Source organism: Seriola lalandi, unplaced genomic scaffold (genome assembly GCF_002814215.2).
Source record: "Seriola lalandi dorsalis isolate HSWRI2012SDOR001 ecotype SW California unplaced genomic scaffold, Sedor1 jcf7180002054475, whole genome shotgun sequence".
In the NCBI taxonomy this organism is placed as follows: domain Eukaryota; kingdom Metazoa; phylum Chordata; class Actinopteri; order Carangiformes; family Carangidae; genus Seriola; species Seriola lalandi.
The window spans coordinates 183,955-196,191 of NW_019525028.1; the positions used below are offsets into that span (position 1 = coordinate 183,955).

General features: G+C 46.2%; 2 protein-coding genes across 4 annotated transcripts in view; both read left to right on the forward strand.

Moving 5' to 3' along the window:
- The first annotated feature begins 261 nt into the window (after window positions 1-261).
- Window positions 262-11,409, forward strand: puf60a (poly-U binding splicing factor a). 3 transcript variants are annotated; one of them, XM_023412052.2, is made up of 11 exons: window positions 262-419; window positions 1,306-1,401; window positions 1,611-1,721; window positions 1,898-1,948; window positions 2,077-2,238; window positions 2,560-2,652; window positions 3,883-4,096; window positions 4,793-4,983; window positions 5,111-5,225; window positions 6,814-7,055; window positions 9,479-11,409. In XM_023412052.2, the coding sequence occupies exons 1-11, from the start codon at window positions 399-401 to the stop codon at window positions 9,776-9,778; spliced, it is 1,596 nt and encodes a 531-aa protein (XP_023267820.1). In that variant the 5' UTR covers window positions 262-398; the 3' UTR covers window positions 9,779-11,409. The 3 variants fall into 3 exon arrangements, with proteins under 3 accessions (XP_023267820.1, XP_023267821.1, XP_087031686.1); XM_023412053.2 differs by having other exon boundaries at window positions 1,611-1,697; XM_087175560.1 differs by lacking the exon at window positions 2,560-2,652.
- A 514-nt stretch (window positions 11,410-11,923) lies between these two features.
- klhl18 (kelch-like family member 18) overlaps window positions 11,924-12,237 on the forward strand; it is a 9,385-nt gene continuing 9,071 nt past the window's right edge. Inside the window, exon 1 of the mRNA XM_023412051.2 lies at window positions 11,924-12,147. Coding sequence (XP_023267819.1) covers window positions 11,959-12,147 — 189 coding nt within the window. The 5' untranslated portion in view covers window positions 11,924-11,958. The remainder of the gene's footprint in view (window positions 12,148-12,237) is intronic.

Genomic DNA, 12,237 nt, shown 5'->3' on the forward strand with positions numbered 1-12,237 from the left:
AAAAATAAATAGACCTCAAGTGAAATAAATTAAAAGATATGTATTTATATGTAAATAAATGAAAACATGGAGAGTTTGAATAGGGTTTTAAAAATAACGTATGTTTATTTATATATGTAATATATGTGTATATTTATTTAATTTCTTGTTAATGTATTTCATCACTTCTTTATTTATTTAACGTCAATTCATTCTTATATCACTGATTTCAATTCTGTCAAAATAGTAAATCCTTCAGTTCACACGGGGCTTTTACTCTGAAACCATCATCAGAGGAAGTGACGTACGGATGGCCGCGGTGTTTCCGCTGCTCAAACAGACTCAAACATCAGAAATAATTGATTACTGATTTGGATCGACGCTGACAGAAGGAGCTCGCGGAGCGGCAGCTGGGCTGAATGGCGGCGGCAGTTTCTGCGGTGAGTTCATTTATGACCTGTCAGTCTGCGCTCAGGGACGCATGCTAAGCTAATGCCAAGCTAATGCTAACCGGAGGAATCAGTGTTTACCGTTAAAGCACAAACACAGTCTGGAATCAATCAAACTGATAGATCGGGTCTAAAGGCGATCAGTTGTAACAGATCGATACACGCAGCAGAAGTGCAGGAGCTAAGCTAGGCTAACAGAAGAGACGGTCCTTTTATCTGGTGCTAAGCTAACTGACTGCCAGGAAGAACATAACCGTCTGCAGGCAGAACACCTGGACAGGTGGCGACATCTGATCGTTAGACTGATGACGTCATGGTCAACACACGGACTTCTGAAATCGATGAGATGAGCCTCAGATGAGCGACGCGATGTCACAGACCAAGTGGTGGAAATGTATTTACTCAGCTACTGTAGTGAAGTACAAATCTGAAGTACTTCTACTTCACTGGAGTATTTTCTTATACTGCAGTTCATCAAAGGAAGTATAGTACTTGTACTGCAGTACATTTATTTTCCCACTGCTGGTCCTTCAGATCCAGATGTTTACAAACACATGAAGCTTGTTTATAAACAACATGATGTAAGCAGCTGTGATGATGGATGAAGTTTTAAATAAATTAAGATTATTTTGATTTTAATTGTAAAGTTTTCACTTTGACAAAGAAACAATCAAAGGACAGAGAAAATAACCAGCAGATTAATTAATGATAATTAATAGTGGTGTTAATCAAACAACAAGCATCAGTACAAACAGTTTGTTTATATTTGTGTCTCTATTCAAACATCTGAATACTAACAGTGATTAATCAATGAATCAATACAATAACTTCTCAGGAATCACAGGGTGTGTTTGTTTTGTTCTCCTGGTGTTAACAGGGAGGGCCGGCTCTCATCATGGAGAATGGACAGAGCACCACCACCAAGCTGGGCCTGCCGCCGCTCACCCCCAACCAGCAGGAGGCGCTGCAGAAGGTCTCACACACACACACACACACACACACACACACCTGTCTGTCAGATGTTTCACAATAAAAGCCCTGCAGGCTCTAAGAATGTAAAGAAAGCATGACAGGATGTATGCTTTTATTGTGAAACACTAGCAGAAACATGAGATATCACTGAAGGTTTTATGAAAATCTGCTTTTAAAGTTTTACTGTGTGTGTGTGTGTCCTGTCTGCAGGCGAAGAAGTACGCCATGGAGCAGAGCATTAAAAGTGTTCTGGTCAAACAGACTCTGGCTCAGCAGCAGCAGCTCACTAGCCTCCAGGTAACAACACCACCTGCTGCTCAGGTAACTGTTGCTCAGGTGTTTGCTGTGATAATGACACGTCAGCTCTGATCGGTCTGAACAGTCTTCAGTCTGTGAGGAACGGCTGTGTCAGGTGCAACAGCTGTTACACCTTTTAAAAGCTGTGACAGGTGTGATGATTGTCCGTGACCCTCAGGTGTAATCTGTCTCTGTCTCAGATGGCGTCTCTGACGATGGGTCTAGGAGACGCTCTGTCTCCCCTGCAGTCAGTAAGTACTTCACTGTCTCACCTGCTTCTCACTTGAGACAGCTGATCATCAATCTCTCGTATCACCTCGGCAAACAGCTCTGATTGATCAGCTCTGATCAGCTCTGATTGATCAGCTCTCTCTCTCAGGTGGCGGCTCAGCGTCAGAGAGCTCTGGCAATCATGTGTCGAGTTTATGTCGGCTCCATCTACTATGAGCTGGGGGAGGACACCATCAGACAGGCCTTCGCTCCGTTTGGACCAATCAAGAGCATCGACATGTCCTGGGACTCTGTCACCATGAAACACAAGGTCAGACACACACACACACACACACACACACACACACACACACACACACACACACACACAGCTGAGTGCAAAGGTCAGATCCAGATTTAATCCACATGTGGGTCAGGACTAGGATGAGACTGGACCTGGATCAGTCACAAGGAAACTGGACCAGGACGTCCTGAACTTCCCTCAGTGTCTTACAGTAGAGGTCAGAGGTCAGATAAATGACTTCCTGTACTTTTCGTGTGCAGGTGAGGTGGATATGGAGTCATGTCAGGACCCGGACTCAGTGATCCAGACTCACAGGGACAGACGTTAACCCTCCGTGTTCCTCTGCAGGGTTTCGCCTTCGTAGAGTATGAGATGCCTGAGGCGGCTCAGCTGGCGCTGGAGCAGATGAACTCTGTCGTCTTAGGAGGCAGGAACATCAAAGTGAGTACTGGTCCTTAGGATCCAGACCAGTCCAGACCAGTGCAGACCAGTCCAGACCAGTGCAGATCATAACGGACCAGTTCAGACCATCACAGACCATCACAGACCACTGTGTAGACCAGTCAGTACCAGTCCAGACCATCACAAACCATCACGGACCAGTGCAGACCATCACAGACCAGTACAACCATCACAAACAATCACGGACCAGTACAGACCATCACAGACCAGTACAGACCATCACAAACCATCACGGACCAGTACAGACCATCACAAACCATCATGGACCAGTACAGACCATCACGGACCATCACAGACCATCACAGACCAAATACAGACCATCACGGACCAGTCCAGACCATCACAAACCATCACGGACCAGTACAGACCATCACGGACCAGTACAGACCATCACGGACCATCACAGACCAAGTACAGACCATCACGCACCATCACAGACCAGTACAGACCATCACAGACCAAGTACAGACCATCACGGACCATCACAGACCAGTACAGACCATCACAAACCATCATGGACCATCACAGACCACTGTGTAGACCAGTCAGTACCAGTCCAGACCAACACAAACCATCACGGACCAGTGCAGACCATCACAGACCAGTACAACCATCACAAACAACCACGGACCAGTACAGACCATCACAGACCAGTACAGACCATCACAAACCATCACGGACCAGTGCAGACCATCACAGACCAGTACAACCATCACAAACAATCACGGACCAGTACAGACCATCACAGACCATCACAAACCATCACGGACCAGTACAGACCATCACAAACCATCATGGACCAGTCCAGACCATCACAAACCATCACGGACCAGTGCAGACCATCACAGACCATCACAGACCAGTACAGACCATCACGGACCAGTACAGACCATCACGGACCAGTACAGACCATCACAGACCAGTACAGACCACCACGGACCAGTACAGACCATCACGGACCATCACAGACCAGTACAGACCATCACGAACCAGTACAGACCATCACGGACCATCACAGACCAGTACAGACCATCACGGACCAGTACAGACCATCACGGACCATCACAGACCAGTACAGACCATCACAGACCAGTACAGACCATCACGGACCAGTACAGACCATCACAGACCAGTACAGACCTAGGCTGTGGACCAGTCTCTAGTGTCAGTCTGAGGTCTTTGACTTTGTCTCTGCTCCTCATCTCGCAGGTTGGGAGGCCCAGTAACATCGGCCAGGCTCAGCCTATTATCGACCAGCTGGCAGAGGAAGCTCGCGCCTTCAACAGGATCTACGTGGCGTCGGTTCACCCCGACCTCTCCGACGACGACATCAAGAGCGTCTTCGAGGCTTTTGGCAAGATCAAGTCCTGCATGTTGTCCCGAGAGCCCACCACCGGGAGACACAAGGGCTACGGCTTCATCGGTGAGGACACCTGAGGACATGTGACCACGTGGCGCCCCCTAGGAAATGTCAGTGAGGCCCTTCCTGTCGACACGGTTTAACTTACATGTATGAAACTCGCCAGGCACCTGTAAACCTGTTCTAACACACCAGACGTACAAAAAAGCCTCTTGCACCCATAGTCCAAACCTAACAGGAAGTCAGCCATTTTAAATTAAATCTGCAATTTTTTTTTTATTTGATGGTTACGTACTTTAACAAACTCCTCTTACAGAATCCATCAGTCTTTCATTGGAGGACCCGCACGTGGCGGCGCGGAGAATTTCAAAGAGTCACCATGAAAAATCAACTCACTCTAACTCCAGCACACATTGTCCAAACTGCTCCAAACTTTCTATGTGTGATCAGAATCCTGGCCACCTACACGCCAAAATTCAGTTAGAGTCATAGCGCCCCCTTGTGGTGACAGGAAATGTGATGTTTTACCATTTCATGTACTCTTCTTAGCAGGTTAACCACACCCACCTCAAACTGGGTCAGAAACACTTCAGACCATGTTGATGAATGAAACAGTGCAGGTGAATTGAGTGTTAAAAGGAGCAGGTAAAATCAAAGGTTACCTGACAGTGATGAGGACCACTGCGTCAGGGGGCGCCGCTGAGGCTGCAGTCTGTAGACCTGAATCTGATGGTCTTGTGTCTGCTGTCCTGGTCTCAGAGTACGAGAAGCCTCAGTCTGCTCAGGATGCCGTGGCCTCCATGAACCTGTTTGACCTGGGGGGTCAGTACCTGCGGGTGGGGAAGGCCGTGACTCCGCCGATGCCCCTCCTCACACCAACAACACCTGGAGGACTTCCAGCTGCTGCCGCCGTGGCTGCTGCTGCCGCTACCGCCAAAATCACTGCTCAGGTATGAAGCTCCACCCCCTGCCAGCTCTCCAAGTCAGAGAAACAAACAAACAAACAAACAGAAAATGACAGAGTGTTTTTTCTACAGTATCTGACATGTCTTATACTTTGTTCTGTCGTGCGTTCAGGAGGCCGTGGGAGCGTCGGTTCTTGGAGCTCTGGCCGGACCGGCGCTCCTCTCTCAGCAGCTGGGAGGACTTCCTCAGGCCGTCATGGCCGCCCAAGCTCCAGGTGTCATCACAGGTAGGAACGCCTACAACACTGCCCACATACATATAAACCCCACCCCATTTTAACGAGGATGACCTGCTGTCCAATCACATTAAAGGTCTCGTGTCTAAAGCATCAGTGTGCAGCCAGTCACAGTCTGAGCCTGTTCATATTTATCACAGCATGCCATCTCTTGGTTTATCCAGAAGCCCCTTCCACAGCGTCTTAGACACCTGTAGACTGTTACCTGCCCTCATTCACACCCCTGGACGCAGAGGACAGAGTCACTGATGTTCTGTTGCCAGACTTTCAAAAACAGTTTCAGAGGAAATCATTTCCGTTAGTGAATGTTTGACTCAGTTGTTGTGAAACGTTGATGTAGATGAAATAAACAGATGTGGATCAGGACAGATGTTTTGTTATGATGTGTTTAGTCTTTTTTGTTCCTCTGTGTTCAGTTCAATGATGAGACAAGGAAACGGCACGTGTGAACAAGTTAAAAAACTCTGAGAACTAGAAAATAATAAAGAAAAGAACTTGTGTGTTGAAAGATAAATATGACACGATGAAAACCTGTTCATACAAGATTTGAATCTTTAATAACTGAAGATAAAACTCATTGAGTTAAAACTTTTTTCTGTTAACGAGATACTTGTACAAACCAAATCAACACTTCTATCTGATAAACATTGCACAAAATCAGAGCTGATATCTTTCAGGACTCTGTAGGTTCTGATCCAGTTTCGAGGTCACCTCCAATAGTCAGACCAGTCCTGACTCCAGACAGGAAGTAGTTTGTCCCAGTTGTTGTTTGTGTTGCTTCGTCAGAAGCGTCTCCACTAATAGATTTTCTCTTTTATTGTCTTTTTTTCTCTCTCTCTGTTTTTTTCTCTTCTCTTCCCCCTCTCTCGACCCCCAACATTTGCACCGACAGTGACCTCTTAACCCCTCCCCTTTGCTGCACACTGACCAACCAAGTGAAGAGGACTGTTTCTAGCCCCTCCCTTTAAACATAGCCCCTCATTCCTGTTGGCCAGTGAGTCTCAGATCCTGTGTGACTTGTTGAGTTTCAGTCATGTTTAACAACACACCTGCACACATTCATCAGAAGTGGGGGGTGGGGGGTGTTCAGTCAGTGGGGTTGACAGATCTCCTTAACCTAAAGTCCAAAGCTTCCTGTTTCCTGAGATTATATCAGCACCAATCGTAAGTATTAGTTTCAAACTTGACTAGAGGAAGAATATTCAGCAGTTGAGAGCCACAGTCAGGATGCTTCACTCTGCACAGTGAGTGCACTTGTTAACAGCTACATGTTGGGTGGTGATGTACCGCAGGCGGGTGGAGTTTAATGGCTGCTTTTACTGCTGATAGAAAACAGAAGTCAGTTTGAGCGTTTCAGTTTTAACTCCACCTTTGGTCATAGTAGGGCGCTACAGGTGTGGTAAACCATTGCACACAGAGTATATTCTAGTTGGTAGAAGAGGCTGGGGGTTGGTCCCAGACGTTGGAGAAGCTGACGTCCAGAAGGAGGTTCTTCTCCAGAAGCCTGGGGCGGCTCCTGCAGCCAGACCGCGGCCACCCGTCTGACCATCCTGTCCTTCCTGCTTCCTGTCTGTTTCAGGGGTGACCCCAGCTCGACCTGGCGTGCCTCAGGTGGGTCTGGTGAACCCGGTGCTGGCCACACCCCAGACACCGGTAGCCTCTTTTGGCTCTGAGGTGAAGAGGAAAGAGGAGGAGGAGGAGTGTCAGCAGGACGCGCAGCAGGATGGAGCCATGGAGCCACTCAGTGAACAGGAGCACATGAGCATCAGCGGCAGCAGCGCCAGGCACATGGTGATGAGGAAGCTGCTCCGTAAGCAAGAGGTACGGGTTCAAATCTTGCTCAGGAGCAGGACAGCCAGGAGAAGAGTTCACCTTTCTTGACTCAGAAATTTTTGATCTTCACTCGGGACTCATTGGTCTTGATATGGGACTTGTTGGTCTTGACTCGAAACTGGTTGGTCTTGGCATGTAACTGTTGATCTTGACTCTTCTTCTTTTTTTTTTTTTTTAAGTATATTTTTGATAGTTTATTACCTTTATTTGAAAGTACAGTAGAGAGACAGGAAATGGGGAGACAGAGAGAGGGGGAATGACATGCGGGACTCGAACCGGGGCCAACTGCAGCGAGGACTGTGGCCTCTACACATGGAGCGCCTGCTTAGACCACTACGCCACACAACGCCCCGGACTTGTTGATCTTCACTCAAGACTTCCTGCTCTTGACATGGATCTGTTGATCTTGACTCGTGACTCGTTGATCTTGATATGAAACTCATTGGTTTTGACTCGGGACTTGTTGGTTTGACATGGAACCGTTGATCTTGACTCACGACTTGTTGATCTTGACTCGGCACTTGTTGATCTTGACTCTGGACTTGTTGATCTTGACTCTGGACTTGTTGGTCTTGACTTTGGACTTGTTAGTCTTGATGTGGAACTGTTGGTCTTGACATGGAACTGTTGATCTTGACTCTGCACTTGTTGATCTTCACTCAGGACCTCCTAGTCTTGACATGGAACTGTTGATCTTGACTTGGGACTTGTTGGTCTTGATATGGGACTCGTTGATCTTGATATGGAACTTCGTTGGTCTTGACATGGGACTTGTTGGTTTTGACATGGAACTGTTGATCTTGACTCAGAACTGTTGATCTTGACTTGGGACTCTTTGGTCTTGACTCGGGACTTGTTAGTTTTGACTCGGGACTTGTTGGTCTTGACTCGGGACTTGTTGGTCTTGACTCAGGACTTGTTGGTCTTGACTCGGGACTTGTTGGTCTTGATATGCAACTCGTTGATCTTGATATGGAACTCATTGGTCTTGACTCGGGACTTGTTGGTCTTGACATGGAACCGTTGATCTTGACTCAGCACTTGTTGATCTTGACTCGGCACTTGTTGATCTTGACTCGGGACTTGTTGATCTTGACTCGGGACTTGTTGGTCTTGACTTTGGATTTGTTAGTCTTGACGTGGAACTGTTGATCTTGACATGGAACTGTTGATCTTGACTTGGGACTTGTTGGTCTTGACGTGGGACTGTTGATCTTGACTTGGGACCAGTTGGTCTTGACGTGGGACTGTTGATCTTGACTTGGGACTTGTTAGTCTTGACATGGAACTGTTGATCTTGACTCGGGACTCGTAGGTCTTGACTCAGGACTTGTTGATCTTGACTCAGGACTCGTTGGTCTTGACTCGGGACTCTGTCTTTACATGGAACTGTTGATCTTGACTCAGGACATGTTGATCTTGACTTAGGACATGTTGATCTTGAATCTGGACTTGTTGGTCTTGATGTGGGACTGTTGATCTTGACTTGGGACTGTTGATTGACTCAGGACTTGTTGATCTTGTCTCGGGACTCGTTGGTCTTGACTCGGGACTCGTTGGTCTTGACATGGAACTGTTGATCTTGACTTGGGACTTGTTGATCTTGACTCGGGACTTGATCTTGACTCGTAGGTCTTGACATGGGACTTGTTGATCTTGACACGGGACTCGTTGGTCTTGATGTGGGACTGTTGATCTTGACTCGGGAGTTGTTGATTTTCACTCTGGACTTGTTGGTCTTGACTTGAGACCTGTTGGTCTTGATATGGGACTGTTGATTTTGACTCGAGACTTATCGGTCTTGACCCAGGACTTGTAGGTCTTGATGTGCAACTATTGATCTTGACTTGAGACTTGTTGATCTTGACTCACGACTTGTTGGTCTTGACTCATGACTTGTTGGTCTTGACTCACGACTTGTTGGTTTTGATGTGGGACTGTTGATCTTGATTCAGGACTTGTTGGTCTTGGCTCGGGACTTGTTGGTCTCGACTTGGGACTTCTTGGCTAGCAAATAGGGCGGGGGGGTACAACATAAAACTTGAAATGTTTTCCTTCCAGCACTGTCCTGCAGTCTGTTATGTGAATGGCGCCGGTGTCTCACCTGGTAGAGCACATACTATAAATGTTTAGTGCTCATTGCAGCAGCCCGGTTTCAAATCAGTCCCATGGCCCTTTGCTGCATGTCAACCCCCTCTCTCTCTTTAGTTGTCAGAATAACGGCAAAAAAATAATAAACCAAATGAAACATTTGAGAAGGAAAAAGAAGTAAACAAAGGAGAATGTAAAGGTACTTCAGTGAACAGGTAGTCTGGGGTTTGACTTCTGATAATAATGTAATTTTGTCGTAAATCGTACATACATATGGACCTCAGTAAAATGTTGTTCTAACACTTAATCTCCCCCATCAGTCAACTGTGATGGTCCTGAGGAACATGGTCGGTCCTGATGACATTGACGATGACCTGGAGGGGGAGGTCACTGAGGAGTGCGGGAAGTTCGGTCAGGTGAAGCGTGTCATCATCTACCAGGAGCGTCAGGGCGAGGAGGACGACGCAGAAGTCATTGTTAAGATCTTTGTAGAGTTTTCAGAGGCGGCCGAGATGAATCGAGCCATCCAGGCTCTCAACCACCGCTGGTTCGGAGGACGCAAGGTAGTGGCAGAGGTGTACGACCAAGAACGCTTCGAGAACAGCGACCTGTCGGCGTAGAACACAGATATACGCTCAGACACATATACAAACTCAGCGTAGAGTAGATGCCTCTTTATAACCTGTCAGTTTTTTATTGGTGTTTGTCCCTGGATGAACTTTTCTTCTTCTTCTGTTTATTTCTGTACGGATCTAAAGGACCATTCTGCTGTTCTTCATGTTTCAACTACAAATCTAATATTTTCCACTCCTGCTCATTGTTTTCCAGATCAACAAATTTCGGATGGATTCTTCCTGGCAACTGCTGGGTTAGCTTCATTTTAGAGCTGAATCCATCAGGTTATTGTGAATGTTCCCAGTTATTTTCCGTTCTCCAGGTTCTCAGACGTTCAGTTTTTATCCGTGTTCTGTGGCAGTAAACTGAACCTCTCTCGTTTTCTACTGTTGGTCATTTAAGGCACCTTGGACTGAGAATGAGTTTTTCTGTCTTACAGACCAAGTGTTTGGTTTATTGACAAAAAAAAGAGATAAATCTGTGGTGGAAAAAAATCCAGTTCAAACAGCTTTTGGTTAATAACTGAATTTTTCCACAGACCTGAGCAGGACAGAACCACATTTAAAATCTTGATGTCTGTGCTGCAGACACTCAGTTCAGATCAGCATTGTGTTGAAGTGATACAGAAATGTTACAGTCCCATCAGAACATCAGCGGCTGCTCAATCAGCTGTTTTGTGTTGAATGAACATTTAAAACACAATGTCAGCTGACATGTTGGGAACTGAAAGTGGGTCCAGATTAATGACCTGATCTTTAGGTCTGGTCTTGAAGAAAGTCCCGGTGTCAAACTCTAGTTCTAATGTCCCTGTGTTCACTGATGTTTGATCCGGTGACCAGACGGAGACACTGCAGCGACTCGATGATCGATTTCTCCTTTAAGTCATTTCTCAAACATTCTCCAACTCCAGTTTCCGGCCTCTCAGTAACTGAGTCTGTTTGGGTTTCGGACTCTTGGTCAGACAGAAGAAGATGCTTATTTATTGTTTATAAAGCTGAATGATCGGTCAGTTAATCAATTAAAAGATCGATCATGGAAATAAGAGCTGGTTTTTAGCTTTCAACAGTAGAACTGGTTCTTAGTGGTTTCCCAGTGTGAGATACTGCCCTCAGTCCTGGCCTGACCTGGGACTGTTTGAAGACTCCTGTTGCTGCGTTCAGGGACACTCTGAGTTTTGTAAAATGATGAGCTGAGCTGAGATTTGAGCTGAGACATGAACCCAGCTGTGGTCAAGATGTTCAGATAGCAGAAACATCTGGATGTTTGTCCTCTGACTGATGTTCCTGAACACAACACACCATCACAACCCAAACTCAAACCAACTACAGTTTGTCCAGGTGGGTTTATGTTTTCCTGTTGAAGTCGATCAGATTCTGGTGTCGATTCATCAAACGTGGATTCTCCTCAGAAAGAAGGATCAACATGAAAGAGGTCGACGGTGTGTTCAGGTGTTCTTCAGGTGTTCTTCAGGTCTTTGAAGGTCAAACACCAAAATATGTGAATAAAACTTTTTATTTCTTTTTTTTTACAACGGTGGGTTTTTTTCTGCTGTTTTGTTCATCTGAAGCTGCTGTTTGATTGGCTGACAGTTTTTAATACAAAATTCCATTTCATAATAAAAAAGAACGTAGAAAAAGCTTCTTAACAAAGAAGTTCTACCTGCTCTGCTTCTCTCTACCTCTGTGGTTCGATTGCCTTAAAAAAGGTCTTTCACCAAAACAACGTCATAGTTTCATGTTAAAAGCTCATGAGTGATACAATGTTTACATTTTTGAAAACATTATGTTTTAAGAAATCATCACAAACATAAAACTAGATTCAGTCTTTGGTGTCTTTTTACTCCTCCATCACCAAACTCATGAACAGGAGCTTCTGTTTGTTTTGGTTTCAGCAGGGTCATGTGACACATCTTCTCTGATGTGTAAGCTGGTTTGGCCTCAGAGGAAACGTAACTTCCGACAACTTCCGCTTCATTTTTCAGCTATTATTTATCTATCTGCAGCAGATAAACGCGCTGAAGTCTCATTCGACCCTGCCCGCCTGACACACGGAATAATAATAACAATGATAATAACAATTGCAATCATGTATAAATGTACATACAGTCTTTGCTTTGATAGCCGAGTCTTTTATTCTGAAGGCTGAGACCTCCCCCCTTTCGTCGGTTACCGGGACGTCACGGCTCATGGCTGTGTACGGTGGCTCGGTGGTGTCAGTTTGCGCCGCTCCGCCGCTCGTGCTGACGATGGGAGACGTTTTCTGCGAAGAGCTCGAGGATTTAGTTCATTTCTCAGTACACGACTTGCCGGCAAGGGGCTATGTCGTCATGGAGGAGATCCGACGTCAGGGGAAACTCTGTGACGTCACGCTCAAGGTAAGAAACGACGACGCTCGAGGCTGAAGTTAGCTTGCCAGCTAATAGCTAGCAACCCGTCAGGAGGAAGTTAGCTGCGGCACAGCTAAC